The sequence below is a fragment of the Ranitomeya variabilis genome, chromosome 1, assembly GCF_051348905.1.
Source record: "Ranitomeya variabilis isolate aRanVar5 chromosome 1, aRanVar5.hap1, whole genome shotgun sequence".
NCBI classification, from domain to species: domain Eukaryota; kingdom Metazoa; phylum Chordata; class Amphibia; order Anura; family Dendrobatidae; genus Ranitomeya; species Ranitomeya variabilis.
In genome coordinates, this window is record NC_135232.1 from 724,246,216 (window position 1) to 724,271,504 (window position 25,289).

General features: G+C 42.5%; 1 protein-coding gene across 4 annotated transcripts in view; it reads right to left on the reverse strand.

Annotated features, from left to right (window-relative positions):
• ATXN3 (ataxin 3) overlaps positions 1 to 18,028 on the reverse strand; it is a 51,507-nt gene extending 33,479 nt beyond the window's left edge. Inside the window, exons 1-3 of one of the 4 annotated variants that reach the window (XM_077267850.1) lie at positions 17,929 to 18,028; positions 2,972 to 3,136; positions 2,539 to 2,583 (exon numbers count right to left, since the gene is read on the reverse strand). In XM_077267850.1, the coding sequence (XP_077123965.1) occupies positions 2,539 to 2,583; positions 2,972 to 3,136; positions 17,929 to 17,952 (234 nt within the window). In that variant the 5' untranslated portion in view covers positions 17,953 to 18,028. Of the gene's footprint in view, positions 1 to 2,538; positions 2,584 to 2,971; positions 3,137 to 17,792 lie in introns of all 4 variants that reach the window. The other 3 variants (XM_077267865.1, XM_077267859.1, XM_077267872.1) reach the window with 3 other exon arrangements.
• Between the last annotated feature and the right edge of the window lie 7,261 nt (positions 18,029 to 25,289).

Here is a 25,289-nt window from a genome sequence, read left to right on the forward strand (position 1 = left end):
GGGCATGGCCTCGCTCCATACTAGTGTATATAAGCGACACGGCAACCACTGGCCGGCAGTGTGTATAAAGCGTGTATGCCCTTCATTCCCAGATCAGAAACTAGCATATTCACGCAGCACACAGTGTGTGCTGGATAGATTCATAGGTCTGCAGTCACACAGGGTGACTGCAGACTTATCGATTTGGACCAGACAACCCCTTTAACACATAAGAAAAAGTATACATTACTTACCTTGTACTGATCCTGAGTTACATCCTGTATTATACCCCAGAGCTGCACTCACTATTCTGCTGGTGCAGTCACTGTGTACATACATTACATTACTGATCCTGAGTTATATCCTGTATTATACTCCAGAGCTACACTCACTATTCTGCTGGTGCAGTCACTGTGTACATACATTACATTACTGATCCGGAGTTACATCCTGTATTATACCCCAGTGCTGCACTCACTATTCCGCTGGTACAGTCACTGTGTACATACATTACATTACTGTTTAGTTACATTCTGTATTATACTCCAGAGCTTCGCTCATTATTCTGCTGGTACAGTCACTGTGTACATACATTACATTACTGATCCTGTACTGATCCAGAGTTACATCCTGTATTATACCCCAGAGCTGCACTCACTATTCTGCTGGTACATTCACTGTGTACATACATTACATTACTGATCCTGAGTTACATCCTGTATTATACCCCAGAGCTGCACTCACTATTCTGCTGGTACAGTCACTGTGTACATACATTACATTACTGATCCTGAGTTACATCCTGTAGTATACTCCAGAGCTGAACTCACTATTCTGCTGGTGCAGTCACTGTGTACATACATTACATTACTGATCCTGAGTTACATCCTGTATTATACTCCAGAGCTGCACTCACTATTCTGCTGGTGCAGTCACTGTGTACATACATTACTGATCCTGAGTTACATCCTGTAGTATACTCCAGAGCTGCACTCACTATTCTGCTGGTGCAGTCACGGTGTACATACATTAAATTACTGATCCTGAGTTACATCCTGTATTATACCCCAGAGCTGCACTCCCTATTCTGCTGGTGCAGTCACTGTGTACATACATTACATTACTGATCCTGAGTTACATCCTGTATTATATTCCAGAGCTGCACTCACTATTCTGCTGGTGCAGTCATTGTGTACATACATTACATTACTGATCCTGAGTTACATCCTGTATTATACTCCAGAGCTGTACTCCCTATTCTGCTGGTGCAGTCACTGTGTACATACATTACATTACTGATCCTGAGTTACATCCTGTATTATACCCCAGAGCTGCACTCACTATTCTGTTGGTACAGTCACTGTGTACATACATTACATTACTGATCCTGAGTTACATCCTGTATTATACTCCAGAGCTGCACTCACTATTCTGCTGGTGCAGTCACTGTGTACATACATTACTGATCCTGAGTTATATCCTGTATTATACTCCAGAGCTGCACTCCCTATCCTGCTGGTGCAGTCACTGTGTACATACATTACATTACTGATCCTGAGTTACTTCCTGTATTATACTCCAGAGCTGCACTCACTATTCTGCTGGTGCAGTCACTGTGTACATACATTACATTACTGATCCTGAGTTACTTCCTGTATTATACTCCAGAGCTGCACTCACTATTCTGCTGGTGCTGTCACTGTGTACATACATTACATTACTGATCCTGAGTTACATCCTGTATTATACTCCAGAGCTGCACTCACTATTCTGCTGGTGCAGTCACTGTGTACATACATTACTGATCCTGAGTTATATCCTGTATTATACTCCAGAGCTGCACTCCCTATTCTGCTGCTGCAGTCACTGTGTACATACATTACATTACTGACCCTATACTGATCCATCAGTAGAATATAATGAGTGCAGCTCTGGAGTACATAAACTGTATATGACCACAGATCACACTTCGTTTATGCAGAATCTTCTGATACAATGACTCTTTCACGCTGTACTGCCCAGTGTGAATGTGATGGTAATTCTCCCTGTGACTCTGGGCGGCTCAAGCCTTACACCTGATTGTACACTTATCTCTTCTACCCCACTGTAACTATTTTTGGGGACACAACCACAAAGATAACGCAAGGATATTATGACTGGCAGCACGGTGGCTCAGTGATTATTACTGTACTTTACAGAGGGCAGCACGGTGGCTCTGTGGTCAGCGCTGGGGTCCTGAGTTCAAATCCCACCAAGGACAACAACAACATCTGCACAGAGATAGAATGTTCACCCCGTGATTTGTGGGTTTCCTCCAAGTTCTCTGGTTCCTTCCAGACTCCAAAGACAAAGTGATAGGTAATTCAGATTGTGAGCCCCGATGGGGACAGTTTTAACGGTGTCTAAAGTGATGTGGAATGTGATAGAGCTATGGAGACCTCTCGCTACACCCATATTCAATGAGTAGGGCAAGTAGTGTCTTCGGGTGGGGGGAGGGGGGTAATGGGTTAGGAAGTGACTGGCAGATGGGACCCCATGATGTCTATGTTTAATTCTCACCTGGATGGAGAAGAACCCACTGTCGTCCATGTTTCCTGATGGCTGCTGCAAAAAGCAAACAGTGAAGTAATAATAGTGCAGACACAAGGGACCAGATCCTAATATTCTAATGGTGTAAGTTTTCAGTAGAAACCCCAGTCCTGCCCAAAGACTTGAAGATTTCTTACAGTGTATCAGCCCAGGACGGAGGAGGGGGGAATGATGTGAGGTTGCTAACACTGAGAAACTGTACCAAACACTCTGCAGAGAGAAGAATTGGGTCTGTGCAGGCTATCAGTCTGCAGATGTAACCAACATGTTTCCATGCACTGACAACAAGCAGAGATTGTTCAACCAAAATACAAGAAGGTCTCTGGGGTGTGGAGAGCAACATACAACCCCCTGGTCCAGCGCACCGTCCCTTTAATATGCGTTCAGGTGGGGCACTCCTTACCTCCACGAACGTGCGGTACTCGGCAGTGGCCAGACCCCCCTCTGCCATCCTCATCCTCTCCTGCTCGTCCAGCTGCAAGGCGATGGTGGACAGCTCCACGGGACTGAAGTACTCGCCCTGCAGGAGGTTGTTGAGGCAGTGCTGTGCACAAAGCGAGCCCTCTTGCTGAAAAACACGGAAATATAAACAGCCGTGATGCCACATCCCCTGTATAATAACATTATATACCGTGCCGTGATGTCACCTTCCCTGTATAATAACATTATATACTGTGCCGTGATGTCACATCCCCTGTATAATAACATTATATACAGTGCTGTGATGTCACATCCCCTGTATAATAACATTATATACCGTGCTGTGATGTCACATCCCCTGTATAATAACATTATATACCGTGCTGTGACGTCACATCTCCTGTATAACATTATATACCGTGCCGTGATGTCACCTTCCCTGTATAATAACATTATATACCGTGCCGTGATGTCACATCCCCTGTATAATAACATTATATACCGTGCTGTGATGTCACATCCCCTGTATAATAACATTATATACCGTGCAGTGATGTCACATCCCCTGTATAATAACATTATATACCGTGCCGTGATGTCACATCTCCTGTATAATAACATTATATACCGTGCCGTGATGTCACATCTCCTGTATAATAACATTATATACCGTGCCGTGATGTCACATCTCCTGTATAATAACATTATATACCGTGCCGTCAAATCCCCTGTATAATAACATTATATAACGTGCCGTGATGTCACATCCCCTGTATAATAACATTATATACCGTGCCGTGATGTCACATCCCCTGTATAATAACATTATATACCGTGCCGTGATGTCACATCCCCTGTATAATAACATTATATACCGTGCCGTAATGTCACATCCCCTGTATAACAACATTATATACCGTGCCGTGATGTCACATCTCCTGTATAACAACATTATATACCGTGCCGTGATGTCACATCTCCTGTATAACAACATTATATACCGTGCCGTGATGTCACATCTCCTGTATAACAACATTATATACCGTGCCGTGATGTCACATCTCCTGTATAATAACAATATATACCGTGCCGTGATGTCACATCCCCTGTATAATAACATTATATACCGTGCCGTCACATCCCCTGTATAATAACATTATATACCGTGCTGTGATGTCACCTTCCCTGTATAATAACATTATATACCGTGCCGTGATGTCACATCTCCTGTATAATAACATTATATACCGTGCCGTGATGTCACATCTCCTGTATAACATTATATACCGTGCCGTCACATCCCCTGTATAATAACATTATATACCGTGCCGTCACATCCCCTGTATAATAACATTATATACCGTGCCGTGATGTCACATCTCCTGTATGATAACATTATATACCGTGCCGTGATGTCACATCTCCTGTATAATAACATTATATACCGTGCCGTGATCTCACATCTCCTGTATAATAACATTATATACCGTGCCGTGATGTCACATCCCCTGTATAACAATATTATATACCGTGCCGTGATATCACATCCCCTGTATAATAACATTATATACCGTGCCGTGATGTCACATCCCCTGTATAATAACATTATATACCGTGCCGTGATGTCACATCTCCTGTAAAATAACATTATATACCGTGCCGTGATGTCACATCTCCTGTATAACATTATATACCGTGCCGTCACATCCCCTGTATAACATTATATACTGTGCCGTGATGTCACATCCCCTGTATAATAACATTATATACCGTGCCGTGATGTCACATCCCCTGTATAATAACATTATATACCGTGCCGTGCCGTCACATCCCCTCTATAATAACATTATATACCGTGCCATGATGTCACATCTCCTGTATAACAACATTATATAACGTGCCGTGATGTCACATCTCCTGTATAACAACATTATATACCGTGCCGTGATGTCACATCTCCTGTATAACAACAATATATACCGTGCCGTGATGTCACATCCCCTGTATAATAACATTATATGCCGTGCTGTGATGTCACCTTCCCTGTATAATAACATTATATACCGTGCCGTGATGTCACATCTCCTGTATAATAACATTATATACTGTACCGTGATGTCACATCCCCTGTATAATAACATTATGTACCGTGCCGTGATGTCACATCTCCTGTATAATAACATTATATACCGTGCCGTGATGTCACATCTCCTGTATAACATTATATACCGTGCCGTCACATCCCCTGTATAATAACATTATATACCGTGCCGTCACATCCCCTGTATAATAACATTATATACCATGCCGTGATGTCACATCCCCTGTATAATAACATTATATACCGTGCCGTGATGTCACATCCCCTGTATAATAACATTATATACCGTGCCGTCACATCCCCTGTATAATAACATTATATACCATAATACCGTGCTGTGACGTCACATCTCCTGTATAACATTATATACCGTGCTGTGATGTCACCTTCCCCGTATAATAACATTATATACCGTGCCGTGATGTCACATCCCCTGTATAATAACATTATATACAGTGCTGTGATGTCACATCTCCTGTATAATAACATTATATACCGTGCTGTGACGTCACATCTCCTGTATAACATTATATACCGTGCCGTGATGTCACCTTCCCTGTATAATAACATTATATACCGTGCCGTGATGTCACATCCCCTGTATAATAACATTATATACAGTACTGTGATGTCACATCCCTTGTATAATAACATTATATACCGTGCAGTGATGTCACATCCCCTGTATAATAACATTATATACCGTGCCGTGATGTCACATCTCCTGTATAATAACATTATATACCGTGCCGTGATGTCACATCTCCTGTATAATAACATTATATACCGTGCCGTGATGTCACATCTCCTGTATAATAACATTATATACCGTGCCGTCACATCCCCTGTATAATAACATTATATACCGTGCCGTGATGTCACATCCCCTGTATAATAACATTATATACCGTGCCGTGATGTCACATCCCCTGTATAATAACATTATATACCGTGCCGTGATGTCACATCCCCTGTATAATAACATTATATACCGTGCCGTGATGTCACATCCCCTGTATAATAACATTATATACCGTGCCGTGCCGTCACATCCCCTCTATAATAACATTATATACCGTGCCGTGATGTCACATCTCCTGTATAACAACATTATATACCGTGCCGTGATGTCACATCTCCTGTATAACAACATTATATACCGTGCCGTGATGTCACATCTCCTGTATAATAACAATATATACCGTGCCGTGATGTCACATCCCCTGTATAATAACATTATATACCGTGCCGTCACATCCCCTGTATAATAACATTATATACCGTGCTGTGATGTCACCTTCCCTGTATAATAACATTATATACCGTGCCGTGATGTCACATCTCCTGTATAATAACATTATATACTGTGCCGTGATGTCACATCCCCTGTATAATAACATTATATACCGTGCCGTGATGTCACATCTCCTGTATAATAACATTATATACCGTGCCGTGATGTCACATCTCCTGTATAATAACATTATATACCGTGCCGTGATGTCACATCTCCTGTATAATAACATTATATACCGTGCCGTGATGTCACATCCCCTGTATAACAATATTATATACCGTGCCGTGATATCACATCCCCTGTATAATAACATTATATACCGTGCCGTGATGTCACATCCCCTGTATAATAACATTATATACCGTGCCGTGATGTCACATCTCCTGTATAATAACATTATATACCGTGCCGTGATGTCACATCTCCTGTATAACAACATTATATACCGTGCCGTGATGTCACATCTCCTGTATAACAACATTATATACCGTGCCGTGATGTCACATCTCCTGTATAACAACATTATATACCGTGCCGTGATGTCACATCTCCTGTATAACAACATTATATACCGTGCCGTGATGTCACATCTCCTGTATAACATTATATACCGTGCCGTCACATCCCCTCTATAATAACATTATATACCGTGCCGTGATGTCACATCTCCTGTATAACAACATTATATACCGTGCCGTGATGTCACATCTCCTGTATAACAACATTATATACCGTGCCGTGATGTCACATCTCCTGTATAACAACATTATATACCGTGCCGTGATGTCACATCTCCTGTATAACATTATATACCGTGCCGTCACATCCCCTGTATAATAACATTATATACCGTGCCGTGATGTCACATCCCCTGTATAATAACATTATATACCGTGCTGTGATGTCACATCCCCTCTATAATAACATTATATACCGTGCTGTGATATCACATCTCCTGTATAATAACATTATATACAGTGCTGTGATGTCACATCCCCTCTATAATAACATTATATACCGTGCCGTGATGTCACATCTCCTGTATAATAACATTATATACAGTGCTGTGATGTCACATCTCCTGTATAATAACATTATATACCGTGCCGTGATGTCACATCCCCTCTATAATAACATTATATACCGTGCCGTGACGTCACTTCCCCTGTATAATAACATTATATACCGTGCCGTGATGTCACATCCCCTGTATAATAACATTATATACCGTGCCGTGACGTCACATCCCCTGTATAATAACATTATATACCGTGCCGTGACGTCACATCCCCTGTATAACAACATTATATACCGTGCCGTGATGTCACATCCCCTCTATAATAACATTATATACCGTGCCGTGACGTCACATCCCCTGTATAATAACATTATATACCGTGCCGTGATGTCACATCTCCTGTATAATAACATTATATACCGTGCCGTGACGTCACATCTCCTGTATAATAACATTATATACTGTGCCGTGACGTCACATCCCCTGTATAATAACATTATATACCGTGCCGTGATGTCACATCCCCTGTATAATAACATTATATACCGTGCCGTGATGTCACATCCCCTGTATAATAACATTATATACCGTGCCGTGACGTCACATCCCCTGTATAATAACATTATATACCGTGCCGTGACGTCACATCCCCTGTATAATAACATTATATACCGTGCCGTCACATCCCCTGTATAATAACATTATATACCGTGCCGTGACGTCACATCCCCTGTATAATAACATTATATACCGTGCCGTCACATCCCCTGTATAATAACATTATATACCGTGCCGTGATGTCACATCCCCTCTATAATAACATTATATACCATGCCGTGACATCCCCTGTATAATAACATTATATACCGTGCCGTGATGTCACATCTCCTGTATAATAACATTATATACCGTGCCGTGACGTCACATCCCCTGTATAATAACATTATATACCGTGCCGTGACGTCACATCCCCTGTATAATAACATTATATACCGTGCCGTGATGTCACATCTCCTGTATAATAACATTATATGCCGTGCCGTGATGTCACATCTCCTGTATAATAACATTATATACAGTGCTGTGATGTCACATCTCCTGTATAATAACATTATATACCGTGCCGTGATGTCACATCTCCTGTATAAAATTATATACCGTGCCGTCACATCCCCTGTATAATAACATTATATACCGTGCCGTGATGTCACATCTCCTGTATAATAACATTATATACCGTGCCGTGATGTCACATCCCCTGTATAATAACATTATATACAGTGCCGTGATGTCACATCCCCTGTATAATAACATTATATACCGTGCCGTGATGTCACATCTCCTGTATAATAACATTATATACCGTGACGTCACATCCCCTGTATAATAACATTATATACCGTGCCGTGACGTCACATCCCCTGTATAATAACATTATATACCGTGCCGTGATGTCACATCTCCTGTATAATAACATTATATACCGTGCCGTGATGTCACATCTCCTGTATAATAACATTATATACAGTGCTGTGATGTCACATCTCCTGTATAACAACATTATATACCGTGCCGTGATGTCACATCTCCTGTATAACATTATATACCGTGCCGTCACATCCCCTTTATAATAACATTATATACCGTGCCGTGATGTCACATCTCCTGTATAACAACATTATATACCGTGCCGTGATGTCACATCTCCTGTATAACATTATATACCGTGCCGTCACATCCCCTTTATAATAACATTATATACCGTGCCGTGACGTCACATCTCCTGTATAATAACATTATATACCGTGCCGTGATGTCACATCCCCTGTATAATAACATTATATACCGTGCCGTGATGTCACATCTCCTGTATAATAACATTATATACCGTGCCGTGACGTCACATCCCCTGTATAATAACATTATATACCGTGCCGTGACGTCACATCCCCTGTATAATAACATTATATACCGTGCCGTGATGTCACATCTCCTGTATAATAACATTATATACCGTGCCGTGATGTCACATCTCCTGTATAATAACATTATATACAGTGCTGTGATGTCACATCTCCTGTATAATAACATTATATACCGTGCCGTGATGTCACATCTCCTGTATAACATTATATACCGTGCCGTCACATCCCCTGTATAATAACATTATATACCGTGCCGTGATGTCACATCTCCTGTATAATAACATTATATACCGTGCCGTGATGTCACATCCCCTGTATAATAACATTATATACAGTGCCGTGATGTCACATCCCCTGTATAATAACATTATATACCGTGCCGTGATGTCACATCTCCTGTATAATAACATTATATACCGTGCCGTGATGTCACATCTCCTGTATAATAACATTATATACCGTGCCGTGACGTCACATCCCCTGTATAATAACATTATATACCGTGCCGTGACGTCACATCCCCTGTATAATAACATTATATACCGTGCCGTGACGTCACATCCCCTGTATAATAACATTATATACCGTGCCGTGATGTCACATCCCCTGTATAATAACATTATATACCGTGCCGTGATGTCACATCTCCTGTATAATAACATTATATACCGTGCCGTGACGTCACATCCCCTCTATAATAACATTATATACCGTGCCGTGATGTCACATCCCCTGTATAATAACATTATATACCGTGCCGTCACCTCCCCTGTATAATAACATTATATACCGTGCTGTGATGTCACCTTCCCTGTATAATAACATTATATACCGTGCTGTGATGTCACATCCCCTCTATAATAACATTATATACCGTGCCGTGATGTCACATCCCCTGTATAATAACATTATATACCGTGCCGTGCCGTCACATCCCCTGTATAATAACATTATATACCGTGCCGTGATGTCACATCCCCTGTATAATAACATTATATACCGTGCCGTCACATCCCCTGTATAATAACATTATATACCGTGCTGTGATGTCACCTTCCCTGTATAATAACATTATATACCGTGCTGTGATGTCACATCCCCTCTATAATAACATTATATACCGTGCCGTGATGTCACATCCCCTGTATAATAACATTATATACCGTGCCGTGATGTCACATCCCCTGTATACCAACATTATATACCGTGCCGTCACCTTCCCTGTATAATAACATTATATACCGTGCTGTGATGTCACATCCCCTCTATAATAACATTATATACCGTGCTGTGATGTCACATCCCCTCTATAATAACATTATATACCGTGCCGTGCTGTCACATCCCCTGTATAATAACATTATATACCGTGCCGTGATGTCACATCCCCTGTATAATAACATTATATACCGTGCCGTGCCGTCACATCCCCTGTATAATAACATTATATACCGTGCTGTGATGTCACCTTCCCTGTATAATAACATTATATACCGTGCCGTGACGTCACATCCCCTCTATAATAACATTATATACCGTGCCGTGATGTCACATCCCCTGTATAATAACATTATATACCGTGCCGTGATGTCACATCCCCTGTATAATAACATTATATACCGTGCCGTGATGTCACATCCCCTGTATAATAACATTATATACCGTGCCGTGACGTCACATCCCCTCTATAATAACATTATATACCGTGCCGTGATGTCACATCCCCTGTATAATAACATTATATACCGTGCCGTCACATCCCCTGTATAATAACATTATATACCGTGCTGTGATGTCACCTTCCCTGTATAATAACATTATATACCGTGCTGTGATGTCACATCTCCTGTATAATAACATTATATACCGTGCCGTGATGTCACATCCCCTGTATAATAACATTATATACCGTGCCGTCACATCCCCTGTATAATAACATTATATACCGTGCTGTGATGTCACCTTCCCTGTATAATAACATTATATACCGTGCTGTGATGTCACATCCCCTCTATAATAACATTATATACCGTGCCGTGATGTCACATCCCCTGTATAATAACATTATATACCGTGCCGTGCCGTCACATCCCCTGTATAATAATATTATATACCGTGCTATGATGTCACCTTCCCTGTATAATAACATTATATACCGTGCTGTGATGTCACATCTCCTGTATAATAACATTATATACCGTGCCGTGATGTCACATCCCCTGTATAATAACATTATATACCGTGCCGTCACATCCCCTGTATAATAACATTATATACCGTGCTGTGATGTCACCTTCCCTGTATAATAACATTATATACCGTGCTGTGATGTCACATCCCCTCTATAATAACATTATATACCGTGCCGTGATGTCACATCCCCTGTATAATATTATATACCGTGCCGTCACATCCCCTGTATAATAGCATTATATACCGTGCTGTGATGTCACCTTCCCTGTATAATAACATTATATACCGTGCCGTGACCTCACATCCCCTCTATAATAACATTATATACCGTGCCGTGATGTCACATCTCCTGTATAATAACATTATATACCGTGCCGTGATGTCACATCCCCTCTATAATAACATTATATACCGTGCCGTGATGTCACATCTCCTGTATAATAACATTATATACCGTGCTGTGATGTCACATCTCCTGTATAATAACATTATATACCGTGCCGTGACGTCACATCCCCTCTATAATAACATATACCGTGCCGTGATGTCACATCCCCTGTATAATAACATTATATACCGTGCCGTCACATCCCCTGTATAATAACATTATATACCGTGCTGTGATGTCACCTTCCCTGTATAATAACATTATATACCGTGCCGTGACGTCACATCCCCTCTATAATAACATTATATACCGTGCCGTGATGTCACATCTCCTGTATAATAACATTATATACCGTGCCGTGATGTCACATCTCCTGTATAACATTATATACCGTGCCGTGATGTCACATCTCCTGTATAATAACATTATATACCGTGCTGTGATGTCACATCTCCTGTATAATAACATTATATACCGTGCCGTCACATCCCCTGTATAATAACATTATATACCGTGCCGTGACGTCACATCCCCTCTATAATAACATTATATACCGTGCCGTGATGTCACATCCCCTGTATAATAACATTATATACCGTGCCGTCACATCCCCTGTATAATAACATTATATACCGTGCTGTGATGTCACCTTCCCTGTATAATAACATTATATACCGTGCCGTGACGTCACATCCCCTCTATAATAACATTATATACCGTGCCGTGATGTCACATCTCCTGTATAATAACATTATATACCGTGCCGTCACATCCCCTCTATAATAACATTATATACCGTGCAGTGATGTCACATCCCCTGTATAATAACATTATATACCGTGCCGTGATGTCACATCTCCTGTATAATAACATTATATACTGTGCCGTGATGTCACATCCCCTCTATAATAACATTATATACCGTGCTGTGATGTCACCTTCCCTGTATAATAACATTATATACCGTGCCGTGACGTCACATCCCCTCTATAATAACATTATATACCGTGCAGTGATGTCACATCCCCTCTATAATAACATTATATACCGTGCCGTGATGTCACATCTCCTGTATAATAACATTATATACCGTGCCGTGATGTCACATCCCCTCTATAATAACATTATATACCGTGCCGTGATGTCACATCCCCTCTATAATAACATTATATACCGTGCCGTGATGTCACATCCCCTGTATAATAACATTATATACCGTGCCGTGACGTCACATCCCCTCTATAATAACATTATATACCGTGCCGTGACGTCACATCTCCTCTATAATAACATTATATACCGTGCCGTGACGTCACATCCCCTCTATAATAACATTATATACCGTGCCGTCACATCCCCTGTATAATAACATTATATACCGTGCCGTGACGTCACATCTCCTCTATAATAACATTATATACCGTGCCGTGACGTCACATCCCCTCTATAATAACATTATATACCGTGCCGTCACATCCCCTCTATAATAACATTATATACCGTGCCGTGACGTCACATCCCCTCTATAATAACATTATATACCGTGCCGTCACATCCCCTGTATAATAACATTATATACCGTGCCGTGACGTCACATCCCCTCTATAATAACATTATATACCGTGCCGTGACGTCACATCCCCTCTATAATAACATTATATACCGTGCCGTCACATCCCCTCTATAATAACATTATATACCGTGCCGTCACATCCCCTCTATAATAACATTATATACCGTGCCGTCACATCCCCTCTATAATAACATTATATACCGTGCCGTGACGTCACATCCCCTCTATAATAACATTATATACCGTGCCGTGACGTCACATCCCCTCTATAATAACATTATATACCGTGCCGTGCCGTCACATCCCCTGTATAATAACATTATATACCGTGCCGTGACGTCACATCCCCTCTATAATAACATTATATACCGTGCCGTCACATCCCCTGTATAATAACATTATATACCGTGCCGTGACGTCACATCCCCTCTATAATAACATTATATACCGTGCCGTGACGTCACATCCCCTCTATAATAACATTATATACCGTGCCGTGACGTCACATCCCCTCTATAATAACATTATATACCGTGCCGTCACATCCCCTCTATAATAACATTATATACCGTGCCGTGATGTCACATCCCCTGTATAATAACATTATATACCGTGCCGTGACGTCACATCCCCTGTATAATAACATTATATACAGTACTGTGATGTCACATCCCTTGTATAATAACATTATATACCGTGCCGTGACGTCACATCCCCTCTATAATAACATTATATACCGTGCCGTCACATCTCCTGTATAATAACATTATATACCGTGCCGTGACGTCACATCCCCTCTATAATAACATTATATACCGTGCCGTGATGTCACATCCCCTGTATAATAACATTATATACCGTGCCGTCACATCCCCTGTATAATAACATTATATACCGTGCTGTGATGTCACCTTCCCTGTATAATAACATTATATACCGTGCTGTGATGTCACATCTCCTGTATAATAACATTATATACCGTGCCGTGATGTCACATCCCCTGTATAATAACATTATATACCGTGCCGTCACATCCCCTGTATAATAACATTATATACCGTGCTGTGATGTCACCTTCCCTGTATAATAACATTATATACCGTGCTGTGATGTCACATCCCCTCTATAATAACATTATATACCGTGCCGTGATGTCACATCCCCTGTATAATAACATTATATACCGTGCCGTGCCGTCACATCCCCTGTATAATAATATTATATACCGTGCTGTGATGTCACCTTCCCTGTATAATAACATTATATACCGTGCTGTGATGTCACATCTCCTGTATAATAACATATACCGTGCCGTGATGTCACATCCCCTGTATAATAACATTATATACCGTGCCGTCACATCCCCTGTATAATAACATTATATACCGTGCTGTGATGTCACCTTCCCTGTATAATAACATTATATACCGTGCTGTGATGTCACATCCCCTCTATAATAACATTATATACCGTGCCGTGATGTCACATCCCCTGTATAATATTATATACCGTGCCGTCACATCCCCTGTATAATAGCATTATATACCGTGCTGTGATGTCACCTTCCCTGTATAATAACATTATATACCGTGCCGTGACCTCACATCCCCTCTATAATAACATTATATACCGTGCCGTGATGTCACATCTCCTGTATAATAACATTATATACCGTGCCGTGATGTCACATCCCCTCTATAATAACATTATATACCGTGCCGTGATGTCACATCTCCTGTATAATAACATTATATACCGTGCTGTGATGTCACATCTCCTGTATAATAACATTATATACCGTGCCGTGACGTCACATCCCCTCTATAATAACATATACCGTGCCGTGATGTCACATCCCCTGTATAATAACATTATATACCGTGCCGTCACATCCCCTGTATAATAACATTATATACCGTGCTGTGATGTCACCTTCCCTGTATAATAACATTATATACCGTGCCGTGACGTCACATCCCCTCTATAATAACATTATATACCGTGCCGTGATGTCACATCTCCTGTATAATAACATTATATACCGTGCCGTGATGTCACATCTCCTGTATAACATTATATACCGTGCCGTGATGTCACATCTCCTGTATAATAACATTATATACCGTGCTGTGATGTCACATCTCCTGTATAATAACATTATATACCGTGCCGTCACATCCCCTGTATAATAACATTATATACCGTGCCGTGACGTCACATCCCCTCTATAATAACATTATATACCGTGCCGTGATGTCACATCCCCTGTATAATAACATTATATACCGTGCCGTCACATCCCCTGTATAATAACATTATATACCGTGCTGTGATGTCACCTTCCCTGTATAATAACATTATATACCGTGCCGTGACGTCACATCCCCTCTATAATAACATTATATACCGTGCCGTGATGTCACATCTCCTGTATAATAACATTATATACCGTGCCGTCACATCCCCTCTATAATAACATTATATACCGTGCAGTGATGTCACATCCCCTGTATAATAACATTATATACCGTGCCGTGATGTCACATCTCCTGTATAATAACATTATATACTGTGCCGTGATGTCACATCCCCTCTATAATAACATTATATACCGTGCTGTGATGTCACCTTCCCTGTATAATAACATTATATACCGTGCCGTGACGTCACATCCCCTCTATAATAACATTATATACCGTGCAGTGATGTCACATCCCCTCTATAATAACATTATATACCGTGCCGTGATGTCACATCTCCTGTATAATAACATTATATACCGTGCCGTGATGTCACATCCCCTCTATAATAACATTATATACCGTGCCGTGATGTCACATCCCCTCTATAATAACATTATATACCGTGCCGTGATGTCACATCCCCTGTATAATAACATTATATACCGTGCCGTGACGTCACATCCCCTCTATAATAACATTATATACCGTGCCGTGACGTCACATCTCCTCTATAATAACATTATATACCGTGCCGTGACGTCACATCCCCTCTATAATAACATTATATACCGTGCCGTCACATCCCCTGTATAATAACATTATATACCGTGCCGTGACGTCACATCTCCTCTATAATAACATTATATACCGTGCCGTGACGTCACATCCCCTCTATAATAACATTATATACCGTGCCGTCACATCCCCTCTATAATAACATTATATACCGTGCCGTGACGTCACATCCCCTCTATAATAACATTATATACCGTGCCGTCACATCCCCTGTATAATAACATTATATACCGTGCCGTGACGTCACATCCCCTCTATAATAACATTATATACCGTGCCGTGACGTCACATCCCCTCTATAATAACATTATATACCGTGCCGTGACGTCACATCCCCTCTATAATAACATTATATACCGTGCCGTCACATCCCCTCTATAATAACATTATATACCGTGCCGTCACATCCCCTCTATAATAACATTATATACCGTGCCGTCACATCCCCTCTATAATAACATTATATACCGTGCCGTGACGTCACATCCCCTCTATAATAACATTATATACCGTGCCGTGACGTCACATCCCCTCTATAATAACATTATATACCGTGCCGTGCCGTCACATCCCCTGTATAATAACATTATATACCGTGCCGTGACGTCACATCCCCTGTATAATAACATTATATACCGTGCCGTCACATCCCCTGTATAATAACATTATATACCGTGCCGTGACGTCACATCCCCTCTATAAAAACATTATATACCGTGCCGTGACGTCACATCCCCTCTATAATAACATTATATACCGTGCCGTGACGTCACATCCCCTCTATAATAACATTATATACCGTGCCGTCACATCCCCTCTATAATAACATTATATACCGTGCCGTGATGTCACATCCCCTGTATAATAACATTATATACCGTGCCGTGCCGTCACATCCCCTCTATAATAACATTATATACCGTGCCGTCACATCTCCTGTATAATAACATTATATACCGTGACGTCACATCCCCTCTATAATAACATTATATACCGTGCCGTCACATCCCCTGTATAATAACATTATATACCGTGCTGTGATGTCACATCCCCTGTATAATAACATTATATACCGTGCCGTGATGTCACATCCCCTGTATAATAACATTATATACCGTGCCGTGATGTCACATCCCCTGTATAATAACATTATATACCGTGCCGTCACATCCCCTGTATAATAACATTATATACCGTGCCGTGACGTCACGTCCCCTCTATAATAACATTATATACTGTGCTGTGACGTCACATCCGTCCTATAATAACACCTTGTGCCTGTGGCTTCCTCTTCTTCAGGTTTTTGCTGTCTTTGGCTCCCGGTGATCACGTATGATCGTCATGCCAGCCCCCTCCATCTTCGGTGACCCCTCCTCCCGCCTCCCCCGATCACTGATGACAACTTACTTTTTCGTGGAAGATCACCTCCATGTTTATTTGTCTCAGCTGCCGGCCACACCCCTCCCGCTACGTCACGGAAGTGCCGGTAACGTACTGACCAATGGTCGAATCAAATTTAGATCACGTGTAATTTGATGATCAGGTGACCTTTTTCGGTCACATGACAATCTGTCGCATGCGCTTCATGTATAATATAAGAGCAGAAAGCTGCCATCTTAGTATCTGGAATCTGAGCGTTTCACCTGTAGTCACGTGTCCTGCTCTAAGGCGTGAGCACTGGAGCCACCAGAGATGGACATTCTAGAAACGCACAGCAGCCACTGATTGGTCAGGAGGAGGAGGTTCTCTAAACGCACAGCAGCCACTGATTGGTCAGGAGGAGGAGGTTCTCTTCACAGTCTGTGTCCACGAAGGAGAAGTCACTAGCACTCTGCCCTCAGTAGCAGCCACGTAACAGCCCACATGCAGCATTCCTACTGCTAGACGTCCTGTCTCAGGGTTTCCATTCATTCCTCTGGGAGGGTCAGATGTCCATAGATTTCTGTGGTGATGGATCTGTTGAGAACCTGGAGTTGTAGTCATGTATTAGAGAGCCCCATTCTGCACGGTACATTCCCTATAGGAATAGGGCTGCACTTCCCTCTGCGAAGTTTTTTTTAACCCCTTCATGACCCAGCCTATTTTGACCTTAATGACCTGGCCGTTTTTTGCAATTCTGACCAGTGTCCCTTTATGAGGTAATAACTCAGGAACGCTTCAACGGATCCTAGCGATTCTGAGACTGTTTTTTCGTGACATATTGGGCTTCATGTTAGTGGTAAATTTAGGTCGATAATTTCTGAGTTTATTTGTGAAAAAAAGGAAATTTGGCAAAAATTTTGAAAATTTCGCAATTTTCACATTTTGAATTTTTATTCTGTTAAACCAGAGAGTTATGTGACAGAAAATAGTTAATAAATAACATTTCCCACATGTCTACTTTACATCAGCACAATTTTGGAAACACATTTTTTTTTTGCTAGGAAGTTATAAGGGTTAAAATTTGACCAGTGATTTCTCATTTTTACAATAAAACTTACAAAACCATTTTTTTTAGGGACCACATCACATTTGAAGTCAGTTTGAGGGTTCTATATGGCTGAAAATACCCCAAAGTGACACCATTCTAAAAACTGCACCCCTCAAGGTGCTCAAAACCACATTCAAGAAGTTTATTAACCCTTCAGGTGTTTCACAGCAGCAGAAGCAACATGGAAGGAAAAAATGAACATTTAACTTTTTAGTCACAAAAATGATCTTTTAGCGAAAAATTTTTTATTTTCCCAAGGGTAAAAGGAGAAACTGGACCACGAACGTTGTTGTCCAATTTGTCCTGAGTACGCTGATACCTCATATGTGGGGGTAAACCACTGTTTGTGGGCACGGCAGGGCTCGGAAGGGAAGGAGCGCCATTTGACTTTTTGAATGAAAAATTATCTCCATCGCTAGCAGACACCATGTCACGTTTGGAGAGCCCCTGTGTGCCTAAACATTGGAGCTCCCCCACAAGTGACCCCATTTTGGAAACTAGACCCCCCAAGGAACTTATCTAGATGCATAGTGAGCACTTATAACCCCCCAGGTGCTTCACAGAAGTTTATAACGTAGAGCCGTCAAAATAAAAAATAATTTTTCTTTCCTCAAAAATGATTTTTAGCCCAGAATTTTTTATTTTCCCAAAGGTAATAGGAGAAATTGGACGCCAAATGTTGTTGTCCAGTTTGTCCTGAGTACGATGATACCCCATATGTGGGGGTAAACCACTGTTTGGGCGCACCGCAGGGCTCGGAAGGGAAGGCACGCCATTTGGCTTTTTGAATGGAAAATTAGCTCCAATCATTAGCGGACACCATGTCGCGTTTGGAGAGCCCCTGTGTGCCTAAACATTGGAGCTCCCGCACAAGTGACCCCATTTTGGAAACTAGACCCCCCAAGGAACTTATCTAGAAGCATAGTGAGCACTTTGAACCCCCAAGTGCTTCACAGAAGTTTATAACGCAGAGCCATGAAAATAAAAAATAATTTTTCTTTTCTCAAAAATGATTTTTTAGCCCACAATTTTTTATTTTCCCAAGGGTAACAGGAGAAATTGGACCCCAAAAGTTGTTGTCCAGTTTCTCCTGAGTACGCTGATACCCCATATGTGGGGGTAAACCACTGTTTTGGCACACGTCGGGGTTTGGAAGGGAAGTAGTGACGTTTTGAAATGCAGACTTTGATGGAATGCTCTGCGGGCATCAGGTTGCGTTTGCAGAGCCCCTGATGTGCCTAAACAGTAGGAACTCCCCACAAGTGACTCCATTTTGGAAACTAGACCCCCAAGGGAACTTATCTAGATGTGTGGTGAGCACTTTGAACCCCCAAGTGCTTCACAGAAGTTTATAAAGCAGAGCCGTGAAAATAATAAATGTGTTTCCTTTCCTCAAAAATATTTTTTTAGCCCAGAATTTTTTATTTTTGCAAGGGTAACAGGAGAAATTTGACCCCAAAAGTTGTTGTCCAGTTTCTCCTGAGTACGCTGATACCCCATATGTGGGGGTAAACCACTGTTTGGGCACATGCCGGGGCTCGGAAGGGAAGTAGTGACGTTTTGGAATGCAGACTTTGATGGAATGGTCTGCGGGCATCATGTTACGTTTGCAGAGCCCCTGATATGCCTAAACAGTAGAAACCCCCCACAAGTGACCCCATTTTGGAAACTAGACCCCCCAAGGAACTTATCTAGATGTGTGGTGAGCACGTTCAACCCCCAAGAGCTTCACAGAAGTTTACAACGCAGGGCCGTGAAAATAAAAAATCATTTTTCTTTCCTCAAAAAAGATGTTTTAGCAAGCAATTTTTTATTTTCACAAGGGTATCAGGAGAAATTGGGCCCCAATATTTGTTGCCCAGTTTGTTGTGAGTGTACTAGTACCCCATATGTGGGGGTAAACCACTGTTTGGGCGCACGTCAGGGCTCGGAAGGGAAGTAGTGACATTTGAAATGCAGACTTTGATGGAATGGTCTGCGGGCATCACGTTGCATTTGCAGAGCCCCTGATGTGCCTAAATAGTAGAACACCCCACAAGTGACCCCATTTTGGAAACTAGACCCCCGAAGGATCTTATCTAGATGTGTGGAGAGCACTTTCAACCCCCAAGTGCTTCACAGAAGTTAATAACGCAGAGCCGTGAAAATAAAAAACAATTGTTCTTTCCTCAAAAATTATGTTTTAGCAAGTAATTTTTTATTTTTGCAAGGGTAACAGGAGAAATTGGACCCCAACAGTTGTTGCCCAGTTTGTCCTGAGTACGCTGGTACCCCAAATGTGGGGGTACACCACTGTTTGGGCGCACGTCGGGGCTTGGAAGGGAGGGAGCACCATTTGACTTTTTGAACGCAAGATTGGCTGGAATCAATGGTGGCGCCATGTTGCGTTTGGAGACCCCTGATGTGCCTAAACAGTGGAAACCCCTCAATTCTAACTTCAACACTAACCCCAACACACCCCTAATCCTAATCCCAACTGTAGCCATAACCCTAATCACAACCCTAACCCCAATCCCAACCCTAACCACAATTGTAACCCCAACACACCCCTAACCCTACCCGTAACCCTAACCACAAGCCTAATCTTAACCCTATTTCCAACCCTAGCCCTAATTCCAACCCTAACCCTAAGGCTATGTGCCCACGTTGCGGATTCGTGTGAGATTTTTCCGCATGATTTTTGAAAAATCTGCAGGTAAAAGGCACTGCGTTTTACCTGCGGATTTCCAGCAGATTTCCAGTGTTTTTTTGTGCGGATTTCACCTGCGGATTCCTATTGAGGAACAGGTGTAAAACGCTGCGGAATCCTCACAAAGAATTGACATGCTGCGGAAAATACAACACAGCGTTTCTGCACGGAATTTTCCGCACCATGGGCACAACGGATTTGGTTTTCCATAGGTGTACATGGTACTGTAAACCTGATGGAAAACTGCTACGAATTCGCAGCGGCCAATCCGCTGCGGATCCGCGGCCAATCCGCTGCGGATCCGCGGCCAATCCGCTGCGGATCCGCGGCCAAATCCGCACTGTGTGCACATGCCATAACCCTAACCCTAACCCTACCCCTAGTTCTAACCCTAGTTCTAACCCTAACCCTAGTGGAAAAAGAAAAATATTTTCTTTATTTTATTATTGTCCCTACCTATGGGTGTGATAAAGGGGGGGGGGGTTATTTATTATTTTTTTTATTTTGATCGCTGTGATAGAACCTACCACAGCGATCAAAATGTACTTTGTAATGAATCTGCCGGCCGGCAGATTCGGCGGGCGCACTGCGCATGCGCCCGCCATTTTGGAAGATGGCAGCGCCCAGGGAGAAGACGGACAGACTTCGGGAGGCTCGGTAAGTATGAGGGGGTGGTGGGGGGGGATCGGAGCACAGGGGGGGGGGATCGGAGGACGGGGGGAGCGGAGAGGAGCACGGGGGAGCGGACAGGGGGACGGAGGGGGGTACCGGACAGAACGGAGGACTGGGGAGGAGATCGGGGGCGGTGGGGGGGGGCAGAACATGATTTCCAGCCATGGCAGATGCTATTGCAGCATCGACCATGGCTGGATTGCAATGTTTCACCATTTACATAGGTGAAATATTGCAAATTGCTCTGATTGGCTGTTGCACTTTCAACAGCCAATCAGAGCGATCGTAGCCATGTGGGGGCAAAGCCACCCCCCCTGGGCTGAAGTACAACTCCCCCTGTCCCTGCAGATCGGGTGAAATACCCATTCACCCGATCTGCAGGGACGCGATCATTCCATGACGCCACATAGGCGTCATGGGTCGGATTGGCACCGACTTTCATGACGCCTACGTGGCGTCAAAGGTCGGGAAGGGGTTAACATCCACAGCCCTGTGTACAACCACATTATTTCAATTCCTTCAGCAGATTTTACCTACTTCTATGAATAGAGGTTACGAATTTCCTGCAAATTTTAAAGGGAGTCGTCACCTACTTTTTCATGTATGAGCTGCGGCCACCGGCATCAGGGGCTTATCTACAGCATTCTGTAATGCATTCTGTAATGCTGTAGATAAGCCCCCGATGTCACCTGAAAGATAAGAAATAAAGGTTAGATTATACTCACCCAGGGGCGGTCCCGCTGCGATGGGCGTAGCGGTCTGCCCCCCATCTTCTTACGATGACGTCCTCTTCTTGTCACAGCTCCTGCGCAGGCGTACTTTGTTTGCCCTGTTGAGGGCAGAGCAAAGTAGTGCAGTGCGCAGGCGCCAGGAAAGGTCAGAGAATTAGGCCACCCCAGATGAGTTGTTTATCTCATCTTTCAGGATACATCGGGGGGGGGGCTTATCTACAGCATTACAGAATGCTGTAGATAAGCCCCTGATGCCGGTGGCTGCTCCTTATATACAAAAAAGTAGGTGACAGATTCCCTTTAAACAAAAGTGCCTCTGTGCAGAATGCCATTACAGGGATTGTACCAAGTATGAACGTCGTCTCCTAATAGGATAGGGGGAAAATGTACTGATCGCTGGGGTCTCACAGCTGGGACTGCAGGTTCAGCATGTTCCCCAGCGTTATTACTTGCCTGAGGCCAGTCTCACACGTCCAGATTTCCGGTACCGGAGTTATCCGTGTCCATGTGCTCACGTAGACTATACGTGACTGAGTACGTTTTAAGGTCCGTGTGCTGTACGTGTCTTGCAACAATTTTTATATGCAAATTGCCTCTTCTGAGAAAAAGAGGACTTAACTCTGTGGCGCCACCTGTTGGAAGTAGCGATCCTACAAGTCACAATCAACCCTCTAACGAGTCGTGCAATATGACTTAGGATAAAAGCCAAATCAGTATCTCAATTCGCAGACACTGTGTTTCCCAGAGGAGCATTGTACGGCAAATAAGCCTCCTTACCTTGACAAGCCAGAGATGGTATGTCACTCTCCATAAGGAGAAACGTTACCCCTTAGACCCCATGTCCAGAGCCTTTCACCTAGCCAAATCAGTTCTCATGCTTCGCACTGACGAGGGCCAACAGCCCGAAACACTGTGTCTGCAAATTGAGATACCGATTTGGCTTTTATCCTAAGTCATATTACACGACTCGTTAAGAGGGTTGATTGTGACTTGTAGGATCGCTACTTCCAACAGGTGGCGCTATAGAGTTAAGTTCTCTTTTTCTCAGAAGAGGCAATTTGCATATTTAATTTCCCAGAGGAGCATTGTATGGCAAATAAGCCTCCTTACCTTGACAAGCCAGAGATGGTATGTCACTCTCCATAAGGAGAAACGATGCAACAATTTTTACAATTTTAACCCTATGACAGGAAAAACGCACACGGACTTTAATGGGTCCGTGTAATCCGTGCGCTCCCACGAACACTGACGTCTCTGTGTTTTGCAAACGGACACACGGTCCGTGAAAACATGCTGAAATGTGCAGAGACACATTTATTTTAATGTGTCTACGTGAGTCAGTGTCTCCAGTACCTGAGGAAACTGTCACCACACGTACCGGAGCCACTGAAGTGTGAAACAGGCCTAAGGGAGAACAAATAGAGCAGTAGCACTAATGCTCGCCCTCCATTCAGACTGGGAGATGTAGAGCCCTGTTCACATAGTTGGTTTGGACGCCAGTGATTTGATCTCTGGCAGACATTAAGGATGTATTCTGGGCTTTCATCAAAAACCTGCAGTGACTGTGTGTGATGAGCATGTTGTCGCAATTCCCTGGTATTGTAGATGCACGACCAGCTAGTCGTCCTCACCCATCCCCTGTAGACTGTGAGCCCTCGCGGGCAGCAGGGTCCTCTCTCCTTCTGTACTTGTGTGTGCCTTGTTTTGCTCATGTTTATTGTGCTCGTCTATATTTGCCCTGCTCACGTGTAAAGCGCCATGGAATAAATGGCGCTATATAAATGTGTAATAAGAATAATGCAAGTGGACAGTCATGTAAATCCACACTTAGAGGCACCTGCCATCGAGACCCGAAATGAGAGTATTTAGTGATCACAGAACCACAAGTATGGAAATCGCATGCATGCAGAGTCATCCCATCAGCTCGCACAGACAACACTGGGGAATCCTGACCGTACGCATTTCCTGCCATCGCGATTTCACAATCTGCAGTCACATAGACTGACTGCAGAATTTTTTCCTTTGCCCAAACAACCCCTTTAAATTATTCCCAGTCTTATCAGTAAAAAGTTAACATATATTGTATTGTCCCTTTTAATTACAAATATTTCCACACTTTTAATTTGCTTAAAACATTAGGATAGCATTTTACTATGGTTTGCAGTTTTCCATTCACCACTGTATTTCCATTTGGTCACTCATCCGC